Source organism: Dipteris shenzhenensis, chromosome 12, assembly GCF_047967505.1.
Source record: "Dipteris shenzhenensis isolate YYH24624 ecotype China chromosome 12, Dip_SZ_1.0, whole genome shotgun sequence".
Classification (NCBI taxonomy): Eukaryota; Viridiplantae; Streptophyta; class Polypodiopsida; order Gleicheniales; family Dipteridaceae; genus Dipteris; species Dipteris shenzhenensis.
This window is the reverse complement of record NC_141607.1, coordinates 9989349-10008543: the sequence shown is the minus strand read 5'-3', so window position 1 is coordinate 10008543 and position 19195 is coordinate 9989349. Positions and strand designations below refer to the sequence as shown.

General features: G+C 44.1%; 1 protein-coding gene across 4 annotated transcripts in view; it reads right to left on the bottom strand.

Moving 5' to 3' along the window:
- The window catches only part of LOC147895791 (SNF1-related protein kinase catalytic subunit alpha KIN10-like), a 30719-nt gene extending 12419 nt beyond the window's left edge, over positions 1–18300 (bottom strand). For 2 of the 4 annotated variants that reach the window (XM_087382154.1, XM_087382157.1), the window contains exons 1-6: positions 18145–18300; positions 17517–17820; positions 9603–9787; positions 6067–6249; positions 5768–5899; positions 5457–5642 (exon numbers count right to left, since the gene is read on the bottom strand). In XM_087382154.1, the coding sequence (XP_087238280.1) occupies positions 5457–5642; positions 5768–5899; positions 6067–6249; positions 9603–9787; positions 17517–17724 (894 nt within the window). In that variant the 5' untranslated portion in view covers positions 17725–17820; positions 18145–18300. Of the gene's footprint in view, positions 1–5456; positions 5643–5767; positions 5900–6066; positions 6250–9602; positions 9788–17516; positions 18070–18144 lie in introns of all 4 variants that reach the window. The other 2 variants (XM_087382155.1, XM_087382156.1) reach the window with 2 other exon arrangements.
- Positions 18301–19195: the final 895 nt, after the last annotated feature.

The window sequence follows — 19195 nt, the reverse complement described above, 5'->3', positions numbered from 1 at the left end:
GTCTGCTGGTTGGCTGAGACAGTCTGTGGACTGGGCCGACCAGCCCTTTGGAGCCTTTAAAATCCCCTGTTGGCTGCGCCATTCCTGCCCATGTCCAGACCTAACAGCACCCCCTTGTACGCCTCCAATGGGGCCTCAAATAGGCTGTACACCTGCCCTGAATCCATAGTTACAATCAAACGTTTGGAGGTCCCAAACGTCTGGAGTTTCCAAAGGTTTGATAAGTTTGATAAAATGAGGTGGAGTTTCCAAACGTGGGTTTTTTAGATAGCATAATTTCAATTTAAAAAACGCTATGCTGCATATTTTGACATAGATGTCATTACTATGCTGCATATTTTGACATATTGTCATTACAAATAATAATACACAGCTTACAAACTAGAAATTTCATTTAAATTTAAAATTTTAAAGCAAAAACCAGTTACAAACTTACCACTGCCAAACCAGTCACATTTTTATTTTATTTTTCAAGAAAGAGAATTCTATTAAGTAAGAGAAAAAACCCGCAAGAGCAAGCTCAAAGCGGAATACATCATGTAACCATGAGGATAAATAAACCCCCTCAAAATGAGGTGGAAGACAACCAAGGCTGAGGCTGAAAGTGCCGCCTCAACTCTGTAAGAGTCTCAAAGAATAAAGGAGAATCCTTCCATTCTCTGAAGAAAAAAGCCCTCCTAGCTGAGGCTACACGGGAGTCTCCCTGCATGCTCCTCCATACGGCCATCAAAGTATATATGGTGTCTGTCCAGATACTAGCCAATGTGTGCGTGGGATAAGCCTGAGTTCCCTCCAATGCCTGTGTGCATCTGGCTCTCCAGATATGCCAGGCTGCTATGCTCACCGATATCTCCCAAGAGGTATCCACAGAGGCATGTACTGCTGCAAAAGGAAGGTGTGGTACCACATCCAAAGAACAAGACTCAACCTGATGACGTCGAATCGAAATGGCCCGAGAAGAGTCATGTCTCTCATAAAAGACTTGAGGCCCAGTAAGAGAAAGCCAAGCCATTGAGCCCCATGTCATAAAGAATGGGGAGTGCACAAAGTGACTGAAAATCCTGGCTACCCCCATCCAAATCATCCTCGCATGTCTGCAATCCCATAAGCAATGCTAAATCGTCTTCAAAGCAAAGAGGCAACGAGGGCAAGTAGGGTCGGCTCCGAATCTGGATCTCCAAAGGTTCACTGCAATCCCACCATGGATAGAAAGCCAAAAGAAAAGAGTGATCTTTCTATTCCTGTGGGATTTCCAGAGTCTCCTCCAGAAGCACCTCTACAAATCCGCAATGATATCAAATGCCTCCCAACCAGTCACATTTTGAGTTTTGACTCTCAAAGAGTTGAACTACAAATCTTGGAACTTGGAGCCTAGGCCCATAAATTGAAAACAACATTACAAAGTCAAAAACGAAACCTTTTTTCTCAAAAAACAGCTTAGAAGTTAGAACTTGCTAGCTGCAAAATATGAAACTTGAAAGCGATGGTGTACCCAAGCATCAATGTCAAGGCTAGGAACTACTAACTAGCTACTAAGTAGCTGGGAGCTAGTAGCTAGCATCTAAAAGCTAGAGTAGACTGCACCATCCAACCCTAGGGACAGGAGAGCACAAATGTCACGACCTTGGAGGTAGAGCTTTTGCTTTCAACGCAGGAGGTATGGATGCCATCATGCGGATATGGGTATCAAAATGGGCATGAAAAAAGAGGCGAAATCTTCATAGTTTAAGACTTAGGGTCTTTTTTAAACGTGGGGTTTTTCAAACATTTTCACGTTTGAAATTTTTCAAACTTGTGCATGCAAAGCAAAGTTTGATTGAAGTTTCCAAACGTTCCTTTTTCAAACGTTTCCAAACGTTTGGTAAATCAATCAAACGCGTTTGATAGTAACTATGCCTGAATCAGGGACCATGTGTAGCCCAACGAATGACCAACACCATGGCTATCTTTCCAGGACAGATCTGCCCTAAATGGTGGTTACCATTAATAAACCTAAGAAGGAAGCCCACATGACACCCTATGTGCTGCCCATGTGGCAGTCTGTGCATCCTCCCCTTGCCCCCTATTTTCTCTCCTCATTTGGGGGCTTTGACAGATGCTGGGATGATACCACTGTTGATGAAAGATTCTGTACGGGAGCTGATGGGCAATTCTTTAATAGAGTGGGTATCGGACCACGATGTGTCATTTAGAAGGGGTGTTGGAATATAAGGGTGAATGCCCTACCTCTTACCCCCAACTGAGGAGTGCGAAGGGGCTTGATACCTATAGCATGTTGGATGTAAATTTTACAATGTGGGCGTATGCAACAGATGCCACATGAACACATGTAGAGGGATTGAGAGGGGCTGGGACATGGGCAGCAACGACAATGACAATCCATCCTTCTTGAGTTACTATTAGGGCAGCCACATAGGCCACTATATAGTTTTTTCCATTTGCGTATTGTTCATGTACCAAACGTATGCAAACGTCTGGAAAAAATACGTATGAAATGGCATATCATATGTGACCCAAAATTTGGCAGAGTATGTTTTGAATATCATCCTTTTCAAATGTCTAGATTGAAGATTCTATCATCTGTTTAATGGTTTGAGAGAAATTTTTGGAATGTAAAACTTAAATTTGTTAATAAAATTTTCTATACCTTATGTTTTGAAACTATGACAAATTTTAGGGCCACGTATGGTTCAGCCAGCATACTTATTCCATACTTCCATACCCGTATGCGTATGCCGTATGGAAATGTATGGAAAAAAATATGGGCCACTAAACCCTCCTGAGGTGGTTGTCCTACACCCCTGGCTTAGGGCTGATAGTAATCCCATCTTTTGGGCTGGCTGTGGGGCTGAATGATGCCAAGAAGGCCATCTAGTGGTAAGAACTGCATAAGGACCTGTATGGAGGGTAGTCAGCAGAGGCTACCCTGGTCGGCAATTCCACAGACTACAGTCTGCCAGTCTTGGAAGGAGGGCCACCTGTTTGTCAGCTTGAGGGTTTACAGTTCAGTTAGGAGCAGTCCCTCATCCATGTGGGGCATGTCCTTGGACTATACCTTCACCATGAAGGAGAGCACAAGTCTGGAGGAGGAAGCAGCCTGAAGAGCTTCACCCTTCTGTTTGAGGCACATGGTATTCTAGGAGGAGCCTACAGCTGGAGGTTCAGCTAACAGAGCCTGAGGTTGGTGCCCTACCTCAGCGTACGTTTGATTGGTAGGTTTTGTACATCGGATTTGACATCTATACATGATTCCATTTTGGCTGTACATCTGTGTGTACTTTCTCTCTATCAGGAGTGTACTCTATCTACTTGGTGCGCTGCTAAATAGAGATAAAGTGGATGCAGTATTCTAGCACATCTTCTGCACTATATGCCTTGTGTTCTCAGGTGGTGATTGTAAGAATGGATTTATCTACATGCATAGACAAATATCGGTATTTTTTCCACCATCCACAAGCTCCAATTTTAAGTCTGAATGTGTGAAACTTACCCCACACACGTGGACCTAGAGTCCTAGACCAGTGAATGTACCACCAGTCCAGTTTTTGTGAAGTCTCAGCCTCCATGCTTTGTAAACAAAATTGCAAGCCTTCCACGTAATTACGATTCTCGTGCATGTGTGTGCTGAGTCCTATCAAAACATAAAGGCCTTGAGTCCCCGTTTTCTTAAGGCCAAAGACTGTGTGTTTAAAGTTTTGCATGCTTGAGGCATCTGTTAGGATTCTAACTTGACTGCCACAGTAGAGTACCATCAGTGACTCGACGGACAGATAGAGGGGGTAGTTTCAACATAGAGGTATGTGACACCTTCTACATGATGGCTCAGAGTTGGTGACACAGACTTCTTGGCGGACATGGAGCTGACAAGGTAGGTTGTCAAACAAGCCTTCCCAAGAGTTCTGGCGATGGGAGAACACAAAGAGAAAACAAATGTTACCTTGGAAGACTCAGGACCCGAGACTCAGGACCCGAACCTAAGGATTGCTTGCAGGGAAAATAATCCGAAGAGAGTCAGAGTTTCTGGATGGGGATTTGTCAGATGCTCGCCACTTGAAGAGCGACATCATGGACGAGTTACCAAGTATGACTCGAGTGGAGACTCGAGTGGAGTGTGGATAATGTGGAGCGATTTCCAAATGACAGGGACCATGCCATCAAATAGCAGATGCTAGAGTTTGATCTATGGGTGTTTGGACCAGACATCAAGGACACCTTCCACGTGTTCCTCAGTGCACTTCTCAGGGACTAGATGGAGCACACTCTTCGAGAGAAGGTTGCATCTCACAACGGCTCATTGAGAGGGGGTGTCAAAGAATAAGGGTCAAGTCCCCTTTTGTAAGCCCCTAAATGAGGAGAGCATGGGGGAGTGACACCTCTAGAAAAACAGGGGGCAAGGGGAGGGATAAACAGGCTGTCACATGGGCAGCACATTGGCTTCCATGTGGGCGGCATACACACTTCCTTCTTACGTTTATTTATGACCCACCCTTTAGGGAAGATCTGTCCTGGAAGAGACACACATGGTGTTGGCCACTCTTTGGGCCACACATGGGCCCTGATTTAGGGCAGGTGTGCAGCCTATTTGAGGCCCCTTCGGAAGGCACAAGGGACTGCTGGACATGAGCAGGAATGGTGCAGCCAACAGGGTGGGGTTTTGTAGGCCCCAAAGGACTGGTCAGCCAGTCCACAGACTGAACTGGCCAGCCAGCAGACTGGTCGGCTGTACAGGGGGGCAACCACAACCCCAGTCCAACGTTCCACGGGGCATCCTATATGAGGCCCTATTGGGAGCACAACCATTCAGAAGAGTCCATTGCAGGCTGCTGGCAAAGCCCTCAAAAGTGCACCCGAGGCAATAGAAAGAGCCAGTAAAAGTGCAGCACAAGGGGCAGTGGATCAAGCTCCTGTTCCAGCCGTCAGAATTGCCCAGATGCACCAGAGAAGGTGGAGACGGAGGAGGCCTCGGCCTTTCTCCAGCCATTGGGCAATCAGTGTTCACCTTTCTAGCTGGAAAACACATACACTTGTCTATAGCATAGCATATCTAAAACAACATGCAGATAAGCCAATATCTTTGCAATCACCAACAAGAATTCTAGTGCCGAGAAAACAAAAAGGAGAGTTCAGTTTTAACCTCGTGATGAGTCACCTAAAGACTGAAACCTATTGAACCAAAAGACACAGTTCAGTTTTAACCTCGTGATAGTCATCCAGAAGGTTGGAGCCTATCAGCAAACTTATGTCAAAACAAATGTGGTACTTTCCTACAATTCGATGCTTCCATTTGAAAGCTTGTGCTGATGTGGAGAGTTACGTTGTCACTGGTCAGGAGCCCATACTGGCATTCAAACTACACTACTCGCTCTTTAATGGAGACGATGCAAGCAACGATGTATAGAATGCAGCATTGCATGCCCACAGGGCATCAGTCCAGCTAGCATATATAAAATATATACCCTCTTTGCCTGTTGAATTGTATCCAGCGGAGGAACGGCAAGATAACGGGGAAGTCGGAACTGGAACCAAGGATGCTGTTTAATCTCGGGAATTGTAACCCGCTTCAAAGGATCCACAAGAAGCATTCGTGGGATTAAATCCCTTGCACCAGCAGACAAGTGGCTTGGGAGCGTGTATATACCGCCCTACATAAAGGCACAATGCCAATAAATGTCAGAAGCACAATGTGCGAGATGTTCTACCATCACCCTCCCAATGAACTGCAGAACAACGGTATAACAAATAAATCGCAAGCGCACATTATCTTCACCTTAATTTTCTTGAAGAGATTGGGAATGTTCTCATCATCAAATGGTAAACTACCACAGAGAAGAGCATACAATATAACCCCACAACTCCACACATCAACTTCTGGGCCCGCGTATAATTTTCCCGAAATGACCTGCATATATTCATTAACAGAGGAAAACGTGGCATCAAGATACATACGTGAAGGAACCTCAATGGTGTCCAAATAAGATCAAGGTATACTATCTCCAGAAGAGAAGTACAAAGAATTAGAAAAGGCATAGACAAATGTATTGTGCACAAAGGAGAAAGAAAAGTCACCTCAGGAGCAGCATAGTTAGGGCTTCCACAACTGGTTTTTAAGAAATGGCCATCACGCATAACATTACTGAGACCAAAATCAGCAATTTTCACATTGAATTTGGAGTCCAACAAGAGGTTTTCTGGTTTCAAGTCACGGTGAACAACCATATTTCTGTGGCAGTATTCAACTCCAGAAACAATCTACACAAAAGGGCCATCAACCTGTTTAGAATCAAAACGTTAAATCTGCTCTAAGTCTGCAATTATTACAGCTACTAAAATTACCTCAGAACTCAGATTGAAGGAATAGAAATTAAGTTTGATTTGCGGGGCTTTTATTTTTATTTTATTTGGAAAGTTTAAAAAAGCAAGGAGGACCAAAAGACAAAGGAAAACGGGTCAAATGAAGGGAAGGGACAGAGGAGCCAACATGTGGGTTGTCAAGAGTCTAGACCAATGCTCAGCCTGCTCTCCCTTTCCCTCCCTTGTTGCATGTAGATTCAATAGCAATCAGTCCACTCTCTCCCTTTTCCTTCTTTGTCACATTAAAACTAAACAGCAAGCAGCCCTGCTATGGATCTGGTAGTGCAAGGGTGTAATCCTTTCAAAGGTGCAGTGCAAAGGCAGAAATAATGCAAACTTAGGTATCTTAAGCAGATTTTAAATGAAAAGGAAAAATATAATAACCTCAGTAAACCTACTTGGAAAGGCATGATATAATTTGTGACACAATTACAAATGCGAGCAGATCCTGTTCCTTCCAGGCGGTTGACAGTAGATTCCATTCCTAAACCACTCAAAAGCATTCAAAGGTGGATCTCAATGTTTCCCCAGGTAAGCTCTGGACTTGTGCAGAACACCTATGAAAGAATGATCTTAAGACAATGGGAATATGTTGGAGAGAGAAAAGAAGGGTTAGCATGTGCATAGGGCGGTGGGCGTCGTTGGGAAGGGGGGCAGCAGTGTTGTCAAGATTGCAGACAGATGCTCAGTCTGTTCACATCTCTCTTTTCTTGCTTGCAGCAAGTAGACCAAATACTGGTTGAAACTCATGTTTGATCAGAAGGACTACCCCTGAGAAAGAGTGCTCCCCAGCATAGAAAATATCATCATGAAGTACGTCACTAACAACAATGATGCCTTTAGACGAAACAAAATATGAGTGCCCAGGTTCCGGCAAAGTCAACTGCAAAAGTAAATGAGACATCATAGCAGCCCAAGGCTGATCACACTGTAAAAATTGCAGCATCATTTTCCCCTTAAATATGGATATGAATATTCAATATGTTCAAGCCACCATGCATCTTTGGGGAACATAGATGCCGCACAGAGGGTAATCTAATATTCTTATTGCCATGCTTTGAGCACTAGAGAGTCTCCATAATAGTGGACATGAAAGAAGGAATGTGTTTTTTATCAAACATTATCAAAGGCAAGAAAAAACGAATATAAGCCACCAAAATTGATTGCTTTATAATCTTGGTTGACTAGTTGGAAGGTACGTCATAATTTTGTGACACAACCTGTCAGTTCTAAGCCCAATCCTTCTGATTCCCATGGGTTCCATTCCCAAAGTAGCCAAGAGAATTCGAACTTACAAAAGGATCCTAATGTGTGCTCTTCTGTAACCCCTTTTCAGTTCTGTATCAGTGAGGCTTCACCAACTTTGATTTTTTTGTTCAGCTAACACCTTGTATGCACGAGTGCCTTAGTCTCTTGGCATCAAAGCTTAATCTTACATGATTAATGACAGGGAGGTTACCCTACACCTCTTCCTTTCTTTTGGGGCCCGATTTAAATACATAGAACTAGGGAAGTTAGTTCATGGGATAGGTTTCTTTTTGTATAAGATTGTGTGCATGCAATCATCTCAGTCAAGTTGAGCAGCTGTTTGAGGCTGCAGAAGGTGGTGATTTAAATTTGTTCTGGTGGTCCATCCGGCTATCCATCCTATCGGGCCTCCCAAGAAGCTTTCCAGGATTTGATTGCATTCATCTCTCTCTCTCTCTCTCTCTCTCTCTCTCTCTCTCTCTCTCTCTCTCTCCCCCCCCCCACATGCACACACATACGCACGCACGCACAGATGTGGACGCACGCTTGCATAGATTATGATATGGCGTGTCCTTTTGGTACTTATTTTGAGATGCCATTGAGGCAGTCTCTGTTATGGAGATGTGCATACGTTGTACACAGTTTTTGGTCTCATAGACCCTTGTGGTCTTTTGCAGACATGAATAACGTAAATTTTTCTTTAATGCGTCCCCTTTAGAGTTGAAAGGGAGAAGATGAAAAACATTTATTTCCGATCTGTTGGCACATTTTTATCACCCTTATTCTGCGGTTCAGCAATGGTGAAGCATGGAAGAACTTCAAGCACTATTTCCAAGGAAAAACAGACATCTTACCAAATCATGCCCACTCATATTCAAGCGTGGCACGAAAAATCGTGTGAATGTATGTACACAGCATTTCACAAAGAATTCACCCATTAACACCCCAAGGTGCTTTGGCTCAGCCTACACTTCCAAAAAGAAAAAAGAAAAAGCATCAAGGGGCTGGACTAGACCTGTACTTGTCGAAGCACCGAACCTGCCGCCACAACTCTACTGGGTAACACTTCACAGTGCTATAGACCACAATAGAATTCAAGAACAAAGCAAAAACATCAAGGAGCTGCAATAAAACTGTGCCTATCAAAAATTCACCCCTACTGCTGACCACACTGCTAGCTACTGCCTGGCAAATCACATGTCTTCTCAATTGGCTGGTAGGGACAGATCTGGTAGACCCGCTTGGTCTGCTGGCCTGGCTTGTCAGAGCAGCGGATTGCTGACGTGGTCAGGCAGGAGATTGGGGTGATGCCACGTATGGGGGATCCTCAAGCCCCCACCACCTAACCACACATCCAGAGTGCCACTAGGTTCCATTTGAACACACAAGCAGTGAACACTCCCTGTTTCCTGACTCATGCATGTAGATAATTCACTATTTTCAAGGCACCCGGAATGGGCCTTTAGAAACTCAACTCCTAGAAGACATAATTCCTAACTATAAATCCTTCTTCCAGAATCTCCTTCCAGCAGTTGAACAAAAGCTTGGAATGGATCAATCCACCACCTTGTCGGTTATAATGGAAATTTTCAACTTATTTATTATCTGGTCTCCATCAAAGATTGCCTCATATTTTACTTGCATTCTTTTATTCACCTTCCATGGAATAAGTGTCCCGAGGTTTATGCCATGGAGAGTTTACCCGAAGATGATGTCTCTCTTAAAGCATGAGGTGAAACATTACATGACCTTTTACTTGTATTCTCTTGAATGGGGGATCTATTCACTTGATGGCGATAAATGAATCATTTACTTTTCAGTTCTTTTGTGCATTCTGCTTCAACAGAAATACATGCATCTTCAAATTTAGACAACATTAAAAGTGCTCTCAGGCCAAGGAAAGAAAGTGGTATATCACAATAATGATTTCCAAAAAACTGGAGTTTGTAAGGAAGAAATAGTCATTAAGTAGAAAAGTTCAGAAGAATAGTATGCTTTGATACCTGCTGAAAGAAACGGCGCGCTTCATCCTCATTCAAACGGCCTTTTTCAACTATATGATCAAAGAGCTCTCCAGAATTCACATACTCCATGAGAAGATAGATATCTGTATCAGTTTCTATGACTTCATAGAGGCGGATTATGTGTGGGTGCATGAATAGCCTCAGAATTTTTATCTCTCGTCTTACTGTCACAGAAACAAAAGCAAATCAGACAACTGTCAGCCAGTTACACTATGATGGAGGTCACAATATTCATTTACTACCCTTTTCTATTTCTGCTAAACAAGGAACTTAAAAACACGCAAACAGATTAGTGCCAAAGTTAGCTTGAAGATTTGAAGAAATCTATTGAGTTAAGTAAAGCCGAGATTGCAAGTACTGCCATGTAAACAAAAGCAAGTCAAACATGACTGTCAGCAAGTTCCTAAATGAAGAACCTCACACTCTGTGTCTCATACCCCTTACTAAGGCTAACACCGAAATAAACTGAACAAGCAAAGAGGTGCCACACTATGCCTTGATGTACAGATTTGAATGAATGCATTGATTTTAATAGGAATTCCTATATTCAATTTGGAATGTTAGCTGCAATAATTTTTATGATTTAGTTTCTCTAAGCATTATGAACTATTGCAATAGAATGAATGATTCTAAAAGCATGGCATAAGCTACAAAATAAGGTTCACTATTTTTTATTCCAAAGATGTATGCATCTTAAGAGATGATACTTTACATAAATAATTCCATTCATAACTACGAGTAGCATTATAATCCTCTTTATTGTAACATGTCACACTCCATACAATGCCACAATGTTGTTTATTTAGTGAAGAGGCAAAATTGAAGTAGTCCTCATCAAAATAATAAATCTTTGTGTGCACTTGCATACATGTACATAAAAGCAAGTACGTATGTATTTGTTTGCAAGCACGTACATACATGCATGTGTGGGTGCATGCATGCAAGAGAGAGAGAGGAGAGAGGAGAGAGGAGGGGGGTTTTTTAACTTCATGGAAACAATTCCAAGGAGCCAAGTATGTCTTACTCGAAGTCAATCCAAGGATCAAGCACGTGACACACACAACATCATGATCACAACACATTAAGTCTGCTCGTAGTGAGTGACAAAAATGTTGGTTGTGATGTGTCTATACAAAATGGAGAGGATGGTTTTTTTACTTCATGGAAATAATTCAAAGGAGCCAAATATGACTCATCTGAAGTCAATCTAAGGATCTAACACATGACACACACAATGAACGATCACAAAACAAACCACCAAGTCTGCACGCAGTGAGTAGTAGAAATGTTGGTCGTGATGTGACTATACACAATAGTAGAGAGGGTCGTGATGTGACTATACACAGTAGAGAGGAGGGAGTTTTTACTTCATGGAAACATTGAGAGAGTCATGAAAATCTCATACAAACCTGCATTTTTATCAGAAAAACAATGGCTAGAGGGAAGATTTAGTCTTTGCCCAAATAGTGGCCTCCCCAGCACAAGACAAATGAATAGACTTTGAGTCTCTACTAGTAGCTTGAGACCCTCTTATAAGGGAGTCAACCTCTCAAAAAGTAGATAGAAGAGGTAATAGAGCACTTAGCCTCATTGGAGACCCGAGTGTACAAGCAACTCAGCCCTAATCTCATTCAAGGAGCTATATAAGTGATCCTCCTTTGCATGTCATTTCTAAGCTCGATAATTTGATTTCTCAAAAGTATATATACCTTTGTAAGACTAGAATAAGTCCAATCATACAAATTTAGATTTTATTTTATTTTTTTTTTTGTTCTAAAGATCAAAAATCTACAAAGAAAATAAAAGAGAAAATGAAAGAGAAGAAAAAAGAGGTAAACAAAAACTTTTATGAAAAGCAAAAGGAAGACATACTTAGCAAGCAAAGCAACACTTATGTCGTCATCAGTGCCCAAGCATAAGCAGCTATACTGGGTTTCTAAAGACCCGCGGAGTCTCTTGGGCAAACCCAGTGCTTGCTAAAATACGTCAAATAAACAAAAGAGAATGAAAACAAGAAATAAAGAAGAAACGAAGCAGGTGACTTAAGCAAAAATAAACAAGCAAGTCAAGAAACAAAAACTTCCAAAAAACTAGAATCTCTCTCTCTCTCTCTCTCTCTCTCTCTCTTATTTAAAACATAAAAAGTTAAAAAGGCACTTTAAAGGTTGAAAGCTAATGCCAAGAATAATGTTAATTGGGAAAAGCTAACGTTTCAAATCCAAAGGTCGATTTAACCTCCTTAAACAATTTTTCGCTCAGAAACATAAAACACCAAACAGAAAAAACTTGCAAGGTACATGACTAACAAGCAATCAATCAAGGAACAACCCAGAGCACATTTATCTGACAGCAATAGTGAAGGCCAAACAAATCATTTGAATACCTTTCATTTCAGAAAAGAAGTAGGGATGAATTTCCAGGTTGAAGCTAAGAGTGTCAATAACAAGGTGCCTAGGATACTCTCTCACTAGCTCTGCCTGTCCTAACTACTGTGTGGAATGCTGACTGGAGAGAGAAGAGAGAACTGTGGACATTTCTTGGACGACATCACATCATGGTTATGCTAAATACTGGCTTTATTCCTTATGTTTGGGCATGGCAATCATGAATAATACCCCTCTGTGCAATTGTTTGTACCCTCTTTGAAGAGGGCATGCATCTGAGTGCCCGTTCAAGGGCCATGCTGAGGCTATGGAACTGTCCATGACTGAGGCTATGAAACTGTACACAATGACACTACGCTATATGGCCTAGGGGAGAACTGACCCTATGCGAGGACGGTCCATGGAGAAGCTATGGGGACTACATCTGCTGCTGAAGAACTTAGGTCTGCTGGAGCTGATGAAGCCGCTGCTAGATCTGCTGCTCCTCCCTGAATACTGCAGGAGGTGCTGCTGCTAGAGCTGGTCCTGGAACTGAGCTACTGATGGAGCTGAATGAGGGGAAAGGCCTCCTTTTATACCCTGAAAGATCTTGTAACAGCCATCTCAGACTGATTTGTAACTCCATTCCAAGACTGGTTTGTAACTACCATTTCCACAGACTGCTCTGTAACTGCCATTTTCACAGTCTGGTCTGTGAGTTACAGACTGGATCTAAGCCTATAAAAGACTGCTGCAGATCCCTATTGTATGTGCCTGACCTATTCTGGGTCCTATATTCGGCCTAGAGTAGCTGCAGCTGGCCTGTCCCCTACGTTGTGCTGCTGTACTTATCTGTGGGCCAGGCAGCCCCTGTTGGAAAGGTCACCTCCCATCTGTAAGCCCCCATATGAGGAGAGCGTGGGGGAGGGAGACCTAGGGCAGGATGTGCCCAAGAGAAAAGAAAGAGAAAGGGCCGCCACATGGGCAGCACCTCACATCAAAGAGACAGCATGGCTGCAATGGACGGAACCTGTGGAAGGAGCAGATGGCGGGGACAGCAAGTCCTGGATCTAACCTGGCAGGAGGTCAGTCAGGAGCAGCAGACATGGCGGGGGATTGCACAGATAAAGGCAACTATGTGGAGGGCATCTGTGTGCATTTGGAAGCCTGCAACAGAGCCTACAGGTGGCGCAACCATGGAAGGGAGCAGCAGCACCTGGGTCGGTCATTGGCTGAGGCTGGTAGGACTGGTTGGAGCCAGCAAATCAGGCCTGAAGAAGGGCCGGCCAGGGGGGCTGAATCCTGCAATAAATGGAGGGCTTTATGTCCTGGAACAAAGGCTGCAAAAGGGCTTGGAAAGACCCTTATATAGGGCCCTGGTTGGGCTGGTAGGGGCAGCCAACCAGGTCAGTTTTTTAGGGCAGAGAAAGTTGGCCAGGAAGGGGTCTGCCAGTTGGCTATTTTGAGGGCCCTTGGGGCCTATAAAAGGAGAGGCCCTGGGCCTCACAATTCATCCAACAGATCAGCCATCAGAGGAGCAGCAGGAGCAGCTATACTCACACCCTCAGGCCTACATCCAGGAGGCAGAGGAGACTAGGAGTTGCTGCAGATAGAGTTCAGCTAGGGCTGGACCTTGGCTGTCTTCTAGGGCAGCAAGGTGTTTGGATCTGGACAGAAAGTCTACAGAAGCTCGAGGTGGAGCACGCGGGCTCGAGTCTAGAGATAGCCGGCAGATAGGAGAAGTACCTTGTGGTAAGATCAGAGGACCACACCATTGATGGGACTCTGGATCTCTCTCTTTTGTATTGTGTCCATAGCTTTGGACGGAAATATTTTATTTTGGTATCTTCTATATCTGGCTGGTTCATTGTCTATTGATGAGTCTGCACACCTATGCTATGCACATAAGTTTAAGAAGTTTGTGATTCCACACCCCAGACCACACTGTGTGAGCTCCTGGGCTATTCTATCAGTCTTCCGCTGTGCGTACCCTCTGTTGGTCGATTTCTAACAGCCCCATGCCATGGACTGCAGATGCCCATGACATCCCCTTCTTCTGAAATTGGGCACAAGGACAAGCTGAAGACCCTGTCCAAGAGTACCTGTACCTGTGGCTGGTGCCTAGTCATTGAGAGACAGTTACTAACTGCTCATAAGTCAGTTTGGGCACCTTCCAAAGCACCCGGGACCTCCCATCTGTATCATGTACTGAAATGGAGCGGTGCTGCCAACTGACTAATGCTCAGTGCTCAGTTAACCATCGTGCACCTAAGATAATGTCTGTTGTGCCTAACTGGGTGGCAATAAAGGTTCACTTCTCTACCATATCAATAATATGGAGCTCGACTTCCTGGGCTATCGCACTCGTACAAACTGGTGGCTAGGCACTCCAAAATGCAATGTGAAGTTGGAGCACCATTGTTGACTGTATTATGGGAAGATGGAGCTTGATGGCTAGCAAATCCTTAAAACTGCCACCATGAAAAAGGACAGTGACCATTCTACCTGTTACCTGTCCGTAACACACGAGAACCTCTCAAATGGCTTCTCTTGGAGAATCACTTCTTATGCTGAGTTTCCGCCACCTGCAAGACTGCTGAGACGGCTCTTGAGGTTGTGGCAGTACTTGATGGAAGGGAAGCTGTAATAGCTGCACTATCTGGAGGACGTAAATGAGAGCAATGCCGCTTATCGTGACTGTGCACATGGCAGTGATAATAGAGACGCTCCTTGTCGTGCCTCTGCTTCTTCTTCGCGTTGAGAAAACCCCTATAGTGACTGTCAGTTGCAGGCTTGCTGTCTTGAATCTTGGTCGTCTTGGCACACACTTGCCCTGAGGTCTCCCGATACTTCCTATTGAGAGGGCCCTTGCTCATGACCCTCAAAGTTCTGAGTGAGCTCATGAATATTGCCGTACATCATTGGCCTGAAGCTACAAACATAGCACTGAATATAAGACCGGAGACCATGACGAAACTTACTGATCTGGTCCTTGTACGAAACCTAAAACTGAATGGCCACTTGTATGAAGCGATTCACGTAGTGGTTGACCGAGTTCGTGGCCCCTTGTACCAGCTCAAAGAACTGGGCATGAAGACGGTCCATATATTGGGGTGGCAAGAATCAGCCTCAGATGTCCTTGATGAACTCCACCCAAGCATAGTGAGCTATCTCTAATACTGCATTATAGTGCTTTGTGCACCACTTGTGCCACCAAGTGACAGCTTCACGTTTCAAGTACCTGGAAGCTAAGGTGCACTTCTCACTGTCCTCGGTCTACGCAACGAAAAAATAACTCTCGAATTGGTCGAGCCAAGACAAGAACTAGTGGCTCCATCTCTCTGTCATAACTAGCGAAGTTTGGCTCCCCTGGACAAGAACGCCTGACTAGAGGTGGAGCTAGTCGGTTAAACTCTGCTATTTTGGCCTGTAACAATGACAATATCAATGCTCGATCCTATGGTCGAGCCAAGACAAGAACTAGTGGCTCCATCTCTCTGTCATAACTAGCGAAGTTTGGCTCCCCTGGACAAGAACGCCTGACTAGAGGTGGAGCTAGTCGGTTAAACTCTGCTATTTTGGCCTGTAACAATGACAATATCAATGCTCGATCCTATACCTCCTTTGCTTCTCGAGCCTCCCGGTCTTGTTCCTTCTTTGATTCTTGCACAACTTGAAGACGCTCTTCTCTAGCATCCTAGGCAGCTTCTATGGCTTCCTTGGCCAGAAACATTCCTCCTAAGCTGCTTCATTCGCTTCTTGGGCAGCTTGGAGACTATCTTCTCTGGCCTCCTCACGGGTATCCTTAACACCTGGAGTCATAAAATGTAAGCCACGAGATTCTTTGACTCCTGAGCCTACATCTGCATCATGGCCTACATCATAGCAACCATGTTAACAAGGGATACATGTGCCTCCAGTAGAGCTGCCGGTGGTGGAGGTATGGCAAGGCTTCCTCCTGCATTGAAGCCGCTTGTTCCGCCATGCCAAGGCCCGACCATTCTCCAGGACTCATGGTCATCTTGCCAGAGCAGGTCATCACCATGCTGAAAATGGGATCTCTTCCTTCCCACCAGAGGCTCCTTCCTTCAACATTGGCAAGATCACGAGAGGGCCTCCGTTGGCTCTGATACCATTTCACAAATAAAGACCTACTTGCTGCAGCAGATCCCACACAAGCAAAGATGAAGGAATCGCATATTAACTCCAATATTATTCAAGTACATGAATTATGAACTGGAAATTATGACAGAATGGTGGAAGTGGATGATATTTTTTATCCAGTCAAAGAATATGCCAAGCATGCCATCACTATCTTTTTTCCAGGACGTATGCCTGCTGCTGCTGTAGATGTTGGTAATTGGTTGACTAGAACCCTGGGTGGTTGCTATGTCAAAAAAGTTCACTATGCAGCAAGAGGCTTTTTTGAAGTGATCATGACAGATGAAGAGCACAGGCAAATTTTATTGGAGCACTCTCCTCTTTTCTATGGACAGCAGATGGTTCATGTGTTGCCCTGGTCTTCCACCAAAGATTATTAGGGGTTGACCCGACACAGATGCCAGTTGTGGGTGGAAGTGGTGGACTTCCCTCAATGTCTGGCTTCTCTTTTGCCAAAAATTGTAGCATCTCTTGGCAAAGTGGTTTGTCCACCACAACCTAAAGGCAATTCAAACAGATTTGGTATTTTGTGGGACACAGATAATTCAACCCCAGACTCTTATGCGGCTACAGTGAATAATGTTTCGATGGGCAATGCCTTCTATAAACTGAAATGGGATCTCTTTGCAGGTGTTTGCTTTGAATGCAAGAAGTTTGGGCATATGGCTTCGCTGATAAGACATTTTCACAACCTTCAGAACCAGCCTTTCTATGCCTTTATGGAGATCATCGTCTTCTTGAAAAGCCACAACAGTACGTGGTATAGGAGGCTATGGCATAGAGCCAAGCATCTGACGAGGGTTTCTACTGCCTGGATGAATTGAAAATGTTTCTCTCCTTGAATACAATATAACTTTACACCGAACCTTTATAGAAGGTACCAGATACCTGTAGACAGCATTTGCTCCTCCCTTAAAAAGGCATAGTACAATCAACTAGGGCACAACACAAGGTTTCAGCATTCTTTTCTAGATCCCTGATCAAAGAAACACTCCTTTCCTACTACGGACTTGAGGGCAACTAATGCATGACAAAGTGTTCTCCACTTCAGGCAAATCTTGCAAGTGAGTGTACAATCATTCCTTCAGGTTGTGGCAAAACCTATTTCTAAAATGGTTTCCAGTATGGCTCAGCTTCAATAATTCTGCACTCAAGTCAGTTCCCTTCCTACTTACACTTTTTAAGTGGGAAAAATGACACACAATCACCGCCTTTTTCTTTTGCCTACTCAAACATGTAATTGAATAAAAGTTCGTCATTTTGCGCGTGCGGCCTGTAATTGATGAACGTAAAGACACATGCATGTCTGTGAGCGTATTAAAAGAGGACAGTGTAATTACAATTGCTTTGAAAGAGACAATAGCGTTACCTTTTTCCTCCATGTCCATTGTCCTACTGATCTTCCGCCTGTTCAATATCTTGATCGCAACTTTGTAGCCAGTGATTACATGCTCTGCTAACTTTACTTTCCCAAAAGAACCAATTCCAAGTGTCTTCCCTAACCTATAATCAGGTAAAAAGGACTCCGTACCCCCATGTATGCCGCTTCCTCCTCTCGGATTGCTGGAACCGTCCATTTTCGTGTCTTCTTAGAAGATTCAATGGCGTACTTCTTTGACAGCCTGCCAAAGCTAAAACCCTGATTCCCACCTGTTCCAAGCTACCCTACAAACCTGTAGCACATAAACAGGAAAATCGGGCCCTGCTCATTGCCAGCATGTCTAATCCAAAAAGCTTCTGATTGCCTTTCAGCTTTGTCTCGGCAGCTCACGTCAACATTTCTACGATTGTAAATGATCACTCCAAGTACAGGTCACGAAGCCCTATCAGACTGATTCACGCGTCGTCACTAGCGATGATGTGCGAATGGCAAGAAAGTTGATTGCTCATATTTTCAGAGGCTCTTCCAAAGCTAGCCTCTGCTGCACGCAAAAGTTCTAAAAATCAACGAAGCAGCTAATGCGCGGAATCACGGCAAGCCAGCGAGAAGTACTCACATTCAGATCAGATAAGATCGACATATGGTCCGATGATCATTCTACATTCGCCTGCCTGAAGAAATGGCGATAACAAACGACACTGCTAAGCTGCATATCTCGTCAAAAAAGCGTCCCGGTAAATCCGCCCCGAGCAATAATACGGAATCATTTCCAGAAAATGACAATGACGTGTCAGATCCACGAGATTTGGCAATTCCTCTTGGGATTTACCTCACAAGGAGGCTGTTTCCACGCCCTGCATATGTGTGCACTGCTCTAGCGCTGGCGGCACATTGAGCGATTCTCACACGCCAACCTTTGATAGTGTGTGGTGGCAGGATGCGAGGACTGGTGCCGCACCCAGCCCCCAGTCGACTCCTTGGGCCATTGGTGGGTTTGCTTGCTCAAAGGGCATGCCCAATACATTGGGATGTTTTCTGATGTGCACCTCTTTGACTCTCGGCGGGACATCCACTCGGCACAACTGGAGATGCACCTCACAGACTAGTGTGGGAACCACACCGGTGTGTAAGGCCACCATGATGGCATGGAAACAGCCTCAAGGATCACTCCAATATGCAAAGCTCGTTCCACCTATACTATGTGCCATACCTTAGAATTATTTGTTTCCCTTGGAAACTATTACGAGCAAAAGAGGATTACAACCAAAAAATAGAGAAGAGCCTCCAGAACTGGGCAAGCGTCAACAATTTTTCCTACCAAAGTAACTCAAAGTTGTGTTCAAAACCTCAATAACCTCATAAGAGAGAGAGAGAACCATGCACCCCCTAAAACACCAACTTATTACAGTATGTCCAAATGCACTTGGTAATCAATGCCCGAACCATCTGCCATACTTCCAAGATAGACTCATTTAAATTACCCCTAATCACCAAGAACAGCTTGCTTCCTATCACCTTTAGGATTGCCCAATCCTACCCGATGGGCACCCATGAGTTGGTAGTCTTCAATGGGCAGAGGGTTTACACACCGCTCTAGCAAGAATCTTCGGAAAGGCTAGTATTCACTACATTGTTGACAAAAGACCACAACTATACTTAAACTTGAT